The sequence below is a fragment of the Microchirus variegatus genome (genome assembly GCF_963457635.1).
Source record: "Microchirus variegatus genome assembly, chromosome: 6".
NCBI classification, from domain to species: Eukaryota; Metazoa; Chordata; class Actinopteri; order Pleuronectiformes; family Soleidae; genus Microchirus; species Microchirus variegatus.
This window is the reverse complement of record NC_139807.1, coordinates 9,342,577-9,354,654: the sequence shown is the minus strand read 5'-3', so window position 1 is coordinate 9,354,654 and position 12,078 is coordinate 9,342,577. Positions and strand designations below refer to the sequence as shown.

The 12,078-nt window shown below is 39.0% G+C and overlaps 1 protein-coding gene across 1 annotated transcript in view; it reads left to right on the top strand.

Moving 5' to 3' along the window:
- Nucleotides 1-12,078, top strand: part of LOC310929123 (LIM and calponin homology domains-containing protein 1-like) — an 85,296-nt gene that overhangs the window by 23,769 nt on the left and 49,449 nt on the right. The window contains exon 2 of the mRNA XM_083891834.1: nucleotides 11,405-11,475. Within this exon, the coding sequence (XP_083747960.1) occupies nucleotides 11,405-11,475 (71 nt within the window). The remainder of the gene's footprint in view (nucleotides 1-11,404; nucleotides 11,476-12,078) is intronic.

The window sequence follows — 12,078 nt, the reverse complement described above, 5'->3', positions numbered from 1 at the left end:
TAAAGCAGCGTTCATCTTCAAGGCTATATGTATATATATATGTATGTATGTATATATATGTATATGTATATATGTATGTAAATATATATGTATATGTATATATGTATGTATACATATGTGTGTATGTATATGTATATATGTATGTATATATGTGTGTATGTATATATATGTATATGTATACATGTATGTATATATGTATGTATGTATATATATATGTATATGTATGTATGTATATATATATGTATATGTATATGCATATATGTGTGTATATATGTATATGTATATATGTGTGTATATATATATATATATGTACAGTATATGTATATATATGTGTGTATATGTATATATATAAGTGTATATATGTATGTATATGTGTATGTGTATATATATTGTGGATTTTATGATCCTCCATAACTTAAGTAAATATCTTTCTTTTGTTTCTAACAGAAGAAGACATTTGAGGATTCAATTTATGAATCCTGAACAACCAATCCTATACCTTGAAGGTATAGCTGCAGTTAAGAAGAATCACATCTTTAGATAAATTATTCATATTCCTGATCATTAACAATAGAAATTCAACAAAGTTTTATAAATGATATTTGTATTTTGAGTGCGTAATCAGTCTGTTACGCTGTCGTGTCGTGTTAGGCCTCGTGATAAAAAGCTGCTTTTGTCATATTCAAATGAGGTCTTGCAGTCAGCGTGTCGTCTCTTTCATTAGCGCTGAAAGGAATCGCATCATCTCTGCACAAGAACACTTGTATACAGTGTCAAGGAGAGCGGTTTTAACAAGCAACACATTTCATGCTGTCTCGTGTGTCTATCCTGTGACCATTTTATTTGACTTTTGAGCATACGGGTGCACCTCTCCGTGTCGTTCATCCATTAAACGAAGGTCCACGTCGATGACATGTTGTCGTTGATATGGAATCCAGCCACATATGGAGCAGACTCTGAGGTTATTTACAGTGTGAACACCCGGAGCAGATGGACGTCCATTCACAGCTCAGCTCCTCAGCTCATCATCATGACAGCCTCCAGAGACTAAAGGTGTGAAATCACTGAAAACAGCTCCAGGGGGGAGAATAAAATGGCCTTCACAGTTATTTATTTCACTGTTTCCAATTTATGGAGCAATAGCTGATTAGTCATTTTTGATGGTTTAAAAATGTTTTTGTCATTAGCACATGCTAAGTATGCAAATATTTCTGTGGACCACATCTACTCTGCAAGAACATGTAATGGATACAGCAGCAAACTTCATTTGATGTTGTTATATCTGATTGTGGCGTTTATCTTCAGTTCTGGAGGGGTGATGGTTTCACCTTCAAAGTCCTCCATCACCATCATCCTCTTAATAAACTGAACCTTGCCTCTTATTCTAACACAGTAGGACTGCATTTGATCAACCAAAGCTGATCCATTTTCCCACAGAAAACCAACCAACAAGTGTTGGTGATCTGTTCCGTGTAAATATAAAGAAGTAGCTTATGCTCATGAAAATCCAGTGCGTCTTGCTGAGTGGGAGCAGAACATGAGTAATCGGGGGGGGTTGTGTAAGGTTTCCCACGCCAGATGACTCTCACAGGATCCGGCGTGTGCCTCGAAACATTTGGGCTTTTCTGACTAAAATGAGAGCAGCAGGCGAAAGTGTGTTTGAAAACATGAAACATCGCTGAGGCCAAAATACCTGCATATTTTCTATAGAAACAACCCGGTAGTGATCCCATAAAATCTTTCTACAAACAATGTAAAGTTGCACTTGTGTTTTACTGATCTTCACCTTCAGCCATCACTCTTATTTATGTCTTCCTTCCTTCCCCCTTTTCATCGTGCTCTCCCTCACTGTAAATCAACATAATTCATTGCTGCTGCCCAGAGTGTGTGGTTGGCACATGTGGAAGGTAAACTTGTGGTAATCCAAGTGCAGAAGACTTGCATAACATTCTATCCCACGCATGATATCCCTCATGTTGTCTTTCAGTTAAAAAGTAATACGACTGTTTTGTATCTTCTTTTTTTTCTTTTTTATTATTGATGTTTGGGCTTTTATTATGACAGACGTCGTTAGTCATGTTTCTTTGAGGTGGTCTCTCAAGATGTTACCCATTGCAAAGTTTGGTCTGTGAAGCATGGTCTTTCTACCACAACACATTGAGTCTAAATATTCCAGCTGTCATCAAATCAGTCTATAAATATTCCCCCTCAGACGCGGTCCAGATCTGGGATCGGACTATTGCGGTCCACAGTTGATTCTGCTGTATAATACCAGGCTAATTAGACTCCATTAGCTGTGATTACCTGTGATGATCCCTGTTTTGTAAGACTCTTTTGTTCATTGTCTCTGTGCCGCTGTGGTACCAGCTCACTCGATTCATAAAATCCCCTCCCATCAGCGAATGAGAACATGGGTGTTTGCATGGTTAACTATAAACACATGCTGCTATTAAAATGTCTGTCATTTGACAGGATGATGTATGTGTGTGCCATGAATCTATTTGTTTGTGTCTATTTTTTTTGAATAGATACAAGTCCGTTTTGTACTATATGTAGATATAGTATATAGCCACCCCTCTGTTGGCTACACTGCCTTGAGATGAGTTGGACTTGGTAAATGGTTGGATTTGCTACTGATTGCTGCTACTTAGTGGTCTTGAGAAGAATGATCCCAATATTAGTCCCAAATCTTATAAAACCCATGCCAAATCAGGGGAAACCTCATGATTCATGCTAAAATTAGACAAGGAGGGAGGAAAAAAAAGATAGACTAAGCTATTTTGTTTTCCACGCTCACATTGGCCCCAGATGTTATTGGAACCTCTCCAGTCTTTGGCTGTGAGAGTTTGTACCAGCTTTTGTGCCCCACTCAGTGCATCCCTAAAGTGTGCTGTTTTTATATTTTGTAGCTTATCTTAAATGTAATGTGTGTTGTACCAGATGAGTCCTTTTGAACATTGCATGTGGATCGACGATGAAAGCTTAAGAGTTCACAAGTTGGAAGTTTTGCGAATGTGAAATTCGTATTCTGAAGTAGAAGTTTTGTTTAATTTGTCATGGGTAATGTTTTACGAAGATGTACAGAGAATGTTACTGTCTCCTGGCATCAAGGGCTTAAAAAATGATTAGAAGGATTAATCCTAAATCCAAATAGTTGCACAATAATTTTCTCTGAGTTTACATTTTTGTGGATATTAGGGTCCAACAATTAGTTGCACTTCTAGGCTGTATATTTGTACGCTCAACAAAAATATATAAGTTATCGTTATGTGACAAATCAGAGTAACTATCCAAAAATAACAGTACAACTTTATCAATAAAGTGGCTTTAATTTGCAAGCATTAGGATCAATTTCAAAACAAAATTCCTGGAGTAATGGCAGGAAGAACACAATGGGGGTCGATGATCCAAGTTCACAAACTTCAATAATGTAAGTGTCCACCATTAGCCTCACGGAGAGTGGTACACCGGCGACGCACGGACATCAACCAGGTTGTCGATCGTGGCCTGGAATGATCGTGGAATGATGCACGTTCAGTTGTGTTGCCACAGCTGTAACGCTCAACCCAGCACTCAGCATGCCAATGGCACGCTCCCTCGTGATTTGTGACATCTGTGGCATATTGACAAGTGACAAAAGTCCACATTTTGGTGTGCCCTTTTATTGACCAGACCATAAGGAATGTCTGTGTACTGGTCACACATATTGACCACCGCTCTGCCATGCTCCATGACTCTTGTGAGTTGAAATACTCAATCTGAGATTATAGTCAATAGGAGTGGCCAAGTGACACTGGACTACTGGATTTGAGAAAAACAAATCATTCCATAAACAAATGCATCAAGAATCTGAGCAAATGTCATGACATTCTATTATTGTTCACCATTTCAGGTTTGTGCATTTATATTTTTGTTGACTATAAATTAGTCAATGAATAGTAATCAGAGATTAGTGACCATCAAAACGGTGGTTATTTGCAGCCACACTTCTGGATTCTAAGTAATCTCAACTCCCTCAGGGTGCTGTAGTGGAGATGTTAGAATGCATTTCATTGTCGCGTCAACCTCCCCCATTCTTTTTAGACTGGGGACAGACTTCATTCCACACTCTTTTTGAACTCTGCTTTTAGTGTATGAGGCAAAGACGGCCAAAAAGAAATCTTTAAAACATGACACGCCGACTACTCTAAAACCTTTCTCAGATCCATCCCTCAGGAGGACCATATCACCCCCTCTCTGTCTCTCTCTTACCATCCAATGACATGCCAGCACACCAGGCTCACTGCAAACAGTCCGTAGTCACAATAGCGAATCCCCACAGTGGTGGCAGCTCGTGAAAGGGTCCAGTTGATTGATCGCAGGCAGAGACCACTCACGACCTTTGGCTGAACTTGTTAGTGGCTCCATGAGCTGAGGCGACCCTCAGCCAAATAAGAGTCAAATGTTACCGATTTTAATACTTTTTTAGTTTCTTCTTTTCTGCCTTGAAATTCTGTTTCCCACGAAGCCAAGTGGAAGATTTCTTTGTTATCATAATAAAAATTTTGGGATTGACTCAGCATTTTTGTGCCAGAGCTGTGTGTTTCAACCTCGTCATGAATCGGCTGATTTACGCTCTGCAATACTGAAGAAACCGACACGTGTTATTGTTCATGACTGTTACTTGGAGGAGAGGTTAGACGTCATAGATCATGTCTCAGCAGAATTGTTTGTTTCTATTTCAGAATCTTTGTCCGCTGTTGTCTTTGTGTTGTTAAAGGTGCCATATGTAAGAATGTGGCCAAAAACGGTTACTACATTCAAATTCAAAATACCGAGGTCTTTTAGGTTTTGTTTTCTGACGTAACTGGAAACCCGTGGTTGCTCGGCAGCTGAGACTCTTCTGATTGCAATGATTGGTAGACGGCGGTAGGTGGAGCCACATGTCAAAACATGATTTCAAAACATAAACATGATTTGCAGTCTGCAAAATATTTTTTTTAATGCAAATATTTTGTCTGTACTGTTGTTGTTGGTGAGTTCAGTTTGTTATATGAATATTATTCCTGAGTCTCTGTGACATATTAGGAGGATTTTATGGCCAGTTGCTTTACATTTATTACATAATGCACCTTTAAGAAGCATTTACAGATTAAGCTCCCTTTCCAAGGTGAATTAATGAGATTATTGGCTGTAGGCCAGCAGACGTGTTTGCATGCATTCTTGGACTTGGATGTATAGCACAGGATTCTGTCAGGATTACGCAACACTCTTAAGACAACATGTTGTAATGCAGAACGCTTTCAACGACAGAGCGGCCATGTGACAAAGAAGCAAGCCTTTAGGCTGGGAGCACATGTCTCTGTTTATGTTTGCAAGCCCTTGAGCGAACAGCTGTCGGCTCTTCAACAGACTGATCATAATTTGCCTCAGGGCCACGCAGTAAGTAGTGTTTTTAAATTCCCCCAAGTCACGGAAATCAGCCTGTCTGCAAACCTTGGCGGATTAATTGTTGATTTTGGACACGTAGTTGTGCAATGTTGGACTGCACAGCAGCAAGGGATTGTTTTAAGGGAAGAGCTCAAGCTACTGACCACTCATGGGCACCATGAGCTGAGACGAGAAGATCTTGTTTTGGTTGTTGTCTCGACTGCATCACCAGGGCTTTATCTGTTTGTTGGTCAAAGAACTGTATTATTATTGGCAGTAATATTAAAGTAAACTGTCTTTGAGTTGTGAATCATGCCAGACACTGTCTAACTGAAGAGGCATCTCTCCTCCTCATTGATGTTTTTATCTCTTGCAACATGAAAGCAATGCTTGTAGGGAGTTTTCATATGAGAACTCTGTGTTTTCTCTTTTCTAAAATCCATCAAAGAGAAGGAAGAAACACACAGAACTGATCCCTCGGCAAAAGCTTCTTTTGCTTCTGCAAAGTTTATTCATATGTTTATAAAACAAACAGCGGCTGGCGTCCTTTCTTCGTGGATACCAAAGTGATAGTCACGGCTGCTTTGAACGAGAATCCATGAGAATGAACTCCGTCTGGACACGGTTTTCCAAAAAAGGACGGAAGTGGGGAAAAAAAACAACCAGCATCGTTTGATTGTTTGTGAAACAATGCGGGTGACATTCCCAAAAACAACAAATGTGATACTCTTGAATGACCCAGTGTTGGTCTAACAGCATGGCTCTATTTGGAAACCTTATGTAGCCCAGTCTAAAATAACACCAGGCTGTTTATAAATTGATCTGTTCAATAATAAATGTGTTGTTTTTATGAAAAAAAGGGTTCATTTGACTCTAATTCATACATTTTTAATATAGGGTACAGGCCGTATTTTCTGATTCAAAATGAGAAGCCTAAGCTAAGACAGTAATGAACACTGTTAATAATATTATAGTGTTGTCAGTTTTATTTCGTTGTGTCACTTATCTCTGTAAAGCTTGTCAATTGGTTGCCTGCGCAGACGTCATTGAACGGTCGTCCAATCGTGAGATACGGGGGCGGGGCGACATCCAGTGGACAGGTTAGCTCAGCACAGACTGAGAGAACTTCGTAAAGACGACATGGGTGATTTTGCTGAAATGCCAGAGTTTTGTCCTCCTTCCAGGACACATGCAGAGTTTATCAACTGTACATGGACATACAAAACACACAGAAGGTAAATGTTATGTTGTGGTAACCACGGAGTGTGCTACTGCTAATAATTTAGCTAAACGTGATTAGCGATTAGCTCGCGCTAGCTTGCTAGCGGCTGTTAGCATACACGTTAAGCTGTATTAGCCTCACCGTTGCTTGTTGTGCTAAATGTGTTACTGTTGTTTGCTATGTGAACTCGGAATGAGCCCATGGCAGCGCGTGGAGATAAAGGACGTGTCTGTATGTTCAACAGTGGACAGAATACACTTGTTTGCCCTCGGAGCTGTGAGCGGCAGACATTGGCTGTGAGTGAGAAGCCGCCGGTGTCAAGGCCGCGGTCACTGGGGGTCTCCTCTCTCCCCTCTTCTCCACCATCCATTCATAACCTCCTTATTCCCATCCCATCATCTCCACACACACGCTAACCGAGGGCGGACAGTGTGAGTACAAAACCCAATTGCACATGCATTTATTTCTTTTTTATTTTGCTTGTCTAAGCGAAGGGGTCACTGAGTTTCTGACTCCCGATCCCAAGCATCAAGTCGGGTCTTGACCGTTTTTTTTTTTCAAAGACTGTTTTGAGTACAGTACAGTGTATACATGGTCGTTTATTTGGACATTGAACTGTGAATGTTACTGACACATCTGTGAATATTCTGAAGCCGTTAGAAGTGGGTTTATTGCCTTTTTAAGTGATACTTTTGTTGTGTATGTAGTTCATCATCACTTTAAGTTAATGCACTGATTTATTATTTTAAGTACTGTGTGTGAGTGATAATTAGAATTCATTATAAATATTGATTAGGTTTAACTATTACTATTATTTCTGGGTTAAACTATATTAAGTGAACCAAAGAATCGGACTAGTCCTCATTTCATTCTTAGTAGGATTCATCATATTTTATTTCATGTTCTACTAAGTGGAGACACCAAATAATTAATTTACCTACCTACTTTCTGAGGTATATAAGTACATATTTTTAGTTACAGTTATTATTTTAAGTTGATACAGCACCACAAAACTAAAATAACCCAGAGCCTGTCCAGAATGATGAATGTAAACAGTTCAGTATTCTTAGTCACATGGGTAGGGTGCTACACTTTTTTTTTCTATTCTTGTAGTTTGTTTTGTTTGATCAGGAAACGCTAATACTTACATCTGGGTGGTCATCGGTGGGTGTTTTAGTGCTTCCTGTGTTAGATTTGATGTCTGAGGTTTGTGGTATTTCTGATTTAGTGTTTAATGGCCACTTCAAATAATACTATTTTTTTTAGATACCTTGACCTACAATAAACAACACTCCCATGCATGTCATCTTAACTTTAATGGAGTTGTGGCAGTGGTTTCCTGCCATAACTCAGAAGGGTTTTATTAGTCTGCAAGGTATTACAACTGCTTAACTTAACAGCAATCAGCCCTCATAATCAAAAAAATTACCGCAGCCTTAACCTTAATGAACATCTGATTTTCAATAGTCTAGAAAAATAAATCTTTATTTTGTATGTTGGTCAGATGTGAATAACTAAACGTTGCCTTTGGCCAGACAGGAGTTTCATGTACTCTTCAGCTCAGGATGACACTTATGGGAACAACAGATGTACATAAATCTAAGTGCTTTGCAGTCACTGCCAAAGAGCAGCAAGATAATGTGAAAGCATATTTTTGTGGCTGTTGCTGGAACCAAAAAGGAAAAGAAGAAAGAAAATGAATTGAGTTTTTTTTACCTAGAGGTTAAATCACCCCCCAAAGTCGATCTACGTGAAGATGGTGTTTCAAATGCACACAGTTTGATGTTTAACTTTTTTTATGAAACTATTAAATTAATGTTAAACAAACTTGGACCACCATGCATTCATTGGAGTCCACAAAGAGCAAACTAAACATATTTTGTGTTTAGATACAAACACACACATGTGAAGGATTTTCATCTGCAACTGGTGCAACAAAGTTTGCACGCTGTCCCTTTTAAATGTGATTTGGTTTTCCATTGTCTCCAAGTTTCTGCACCTGCAGCACTTTTCTTCTCTTTAAATTGCACACTGATCATCATTCACACCGTGACACTATAATCTCTCTTTCCAACTGTGAAACTTTAATCTCCATGTGCGCTCCTGCTCATTTAGGAGATTCCTGAAGAGCTAATATTGTTGTAATGCTGCGTTTTCTTCTCTGCAATTTTGTGTTTTTGAGCAAGGGAACAACTTCTTGACCGTATTTTGCTATATCTCAGAGGGGTTCTGGATAACACTGACCAGTATTAGATAAGTCAAGGCTCATACAATTTTAGCTCAGTACCAATATCCATCTGACACATTTATTAGCTCCTAAATCAAGGTCATCTGCTCAGCTGCAGATTTTTTAGGCAGACTATATTAAAGTGTCAAGCTCACTGGATCAGCAGTTAGTTTCTTATGAGCAGAACCAGAAAGTACTTTGCTCTTGTGAACTAAACTTGGCATTGCTACGCATATTACACAGGGAATCTTATTCCCTCATGTAGAAGACCACAGAATACTTTATGTACGGTCAGATCTGGAAATGTCATTCTTCAGTGTGCAAAATGTGAGGAAGTTATTGACCGATCTGCTGCTCTCTTATCCACAGTTGCTTAAGAAAAGTAGGGACACAATATACTGTGTATGCCGAAGCAAAATGTTAGTCCATCACGTAATGTGAACCATGTTAACTCAGACATTGATGTTTGCAGAAGAGATCAGTGCTGAAAGATTGGGGTATATATCCAATATTGTAAGTCAGTTGAAATTTTTGTTATATTTGGGGTGTGTTCAAATGGAAGGGTGCTATGGCGTAAACCTCACTGGTTCCAAGGTAATGCACAAAAAACGATACCAATTGTACAGGAACTTTTAACAAATTGTGACTGGATTTCGTGCTCAAACTCTATTAATTAAAGAGCAATTTTTTTTGTATTGTAAATTGTATTTACTAACCTTGCTAGCCTCATAAGGTCATACATCTGCTGTTAAGAATAAACAGAAACACTATTCAGTGCAGTATTCATTTCCAATGCTATTGAATTTGTGAGGCCTACTTCAGTCATCACTGTGTTGTCAACACCAGGCACAGTCAGAAGTGCCGCTGCAGTTGGTAATGATGGCATCGAATAGCTTAATGTCAACATACAGGGAAAGTTTGTTTCTGTTTGTTCATCTGCGTCTCTGTCTGTCCATATCCCTAACACTTATACGCTTTTGTCACAGTTGATCACCACATCTGAAAAATAGTTTTAAATGAGGTTTTGGTAACTAGATTACTCTGTGGTATCCCACAGGGGTCTATTCTAGGACCGTTCTGGTACAACCCTTGTTCGTTCTCATTCAAACTGAAGGGAACAAATACGCTAACCTGTACTGCTTACTCTACATGATTTAGATTAAACAGATTTTCTTTGCGTTTAAAGAAAATCCAATTTATTGCATTTGGTGGCAACAAGTCATATACAAAGGATGGTTCAAAATTGTAATCGATTCCGCCAGCAGCAGAAATGGCGGTCCATTATGTAAACATTCAGCTGCTCTACTCTTCTATAACAATTCCAAGCTCAACATGAAATCCACAGCTGGCCCAAGACTCAACAGCTCCACATTACTTTTTGTCCCCACAGCTGTGAAAATAAATGTTAAAAGAAACTCTCAGGATACTTAATCTTGTAATTGTTTTGGCTACTAAACTGGCCAGACCAGAGGGGTCCCTCCTCCAAATACCTGCCAGTGTTGAATGTATGAATAAATGGGTTTTAAATTGGCTCAGCTATAGCAGATAATTTTCAGTTTCCATGCACAAGCTCACGCTCCTTTTTAGCCTGACTACCCCATGTAATATGACTACTGTCCTTGTCCTAGTATACAAACACAAGCGGGGAGCTGATTTATCGTATGAAGTGCATGTGACTCCGTTACACTTGGTGGTGCTATGTCCCCTTTCAGCTTGTCAGTATTTGGCATTTTCCAGTTAATCTATTGTCACAGACTAAAATAACTTGTCACATTTTTCAGTCCTATATTTTGGATTTAGCCATGTGTTCTCCTCGCTGTTCTGTTTCTGTTTACTTCAATTATTAGAGCATGAGCAGAGGAACTGGATCTAATTGAATGTATTCATGCCATAGCATTTCAACCCATTAGTCCATTTTCTGAAAATTCAGTACAATTTCAGGTGCACTAATATGTTAATATGTATTTACAGTCTGATTGTAGTAACACAAGCACTATAATTTGATATTGGACAGTTGTAACAGATGAGAACACATGGGAAAAAGAGCGAGATGGAGGCAGATCCAGATCCGCTATGGCGATTCCTAAAGGGAGGAGCCCCAAAGAAGATGAATAAGATGTGTATATTAGTTGTAATATCTGTCATAGAAGGAACACGTATAATCTGATCGTGCTCTATAGTCATGCAAATACATGCAAACAGGCAGTTTCTCCACCTCAGAGGGTCTGAGCAACTATTACCCGATAAATCCCCTGTCACGACACATTAGCCTGCCAGGGCCTTTTGGTCGGGATGATTGTGGCTTATGTCAAGCTTGTTAGTGCATAGCACTGTTAACCAGAGAGGGACTTGATATATGGCAGGCAGCTCTTTGTGCTACTGTCCATACCATTGCCAAGATATGTTGCAAAGCTGAGTTTCTTTTTTGTAGACTTAAGATTTAGAAACCAAAGTGATCTCTTTTTTTATGTTCTCTTTTTGACCTCTAATGCCTGCCATGCTGTATTTTTTTTTGTTGCTAACATCCCCTTTCGTTTTCTCTGTAGGCTGTGACGGGAAGATGTTTTGGTGACAAAGATTTCAGAGGGGGTTTGGAGAACGGCATACTGCTGTGCGAGTAAGTTCTGACTCACTTTTATCTCTGTTGCTTTTATTCACTTGAAGGAAATTATGCTTTCTTCAAAATGAAGCACTCATTCCAACTGTCATGGTCCATCATTGTCTAATTTGTCCAGACGCTGTTTCAGGGTGAACTTCAATAATCATTTTAAACTAAGACAACATGAGAGATCTTTTTTAAGCTGCTTTCAAACAAGACATTTTCCTGAAATTGTCCATAGCGACTGTAAGTAAGAATGTAAATATCTGCAAAAGTCATTTGGCATATTTTCATTAACTTCCTATGCCAGCTGTCTTGTCAAATTTTTTTGATTTTGTGGACATTTTACAGACTCCATGAGTCATATTTTGCTCCGTGATTGCTTTGTTGAGTTGTGTGCAGCTCTGTTAGCCTTATGCAAAAGTTATTTCTGTCCGCATAAACAGCCCGACAGCTGTACATGTATAAGCATAGCATGCGATACAAATCTCTCACTCACCTTTTGTTCTTTGTACTCTGGAGTGAAACAAATCCACATGCTTGAGCAGCTCCACTACAACCATAATTTGAATTAATGATGTTGAAGTCATTGAAAATGTCATCATACAGCTTAAAACGGCT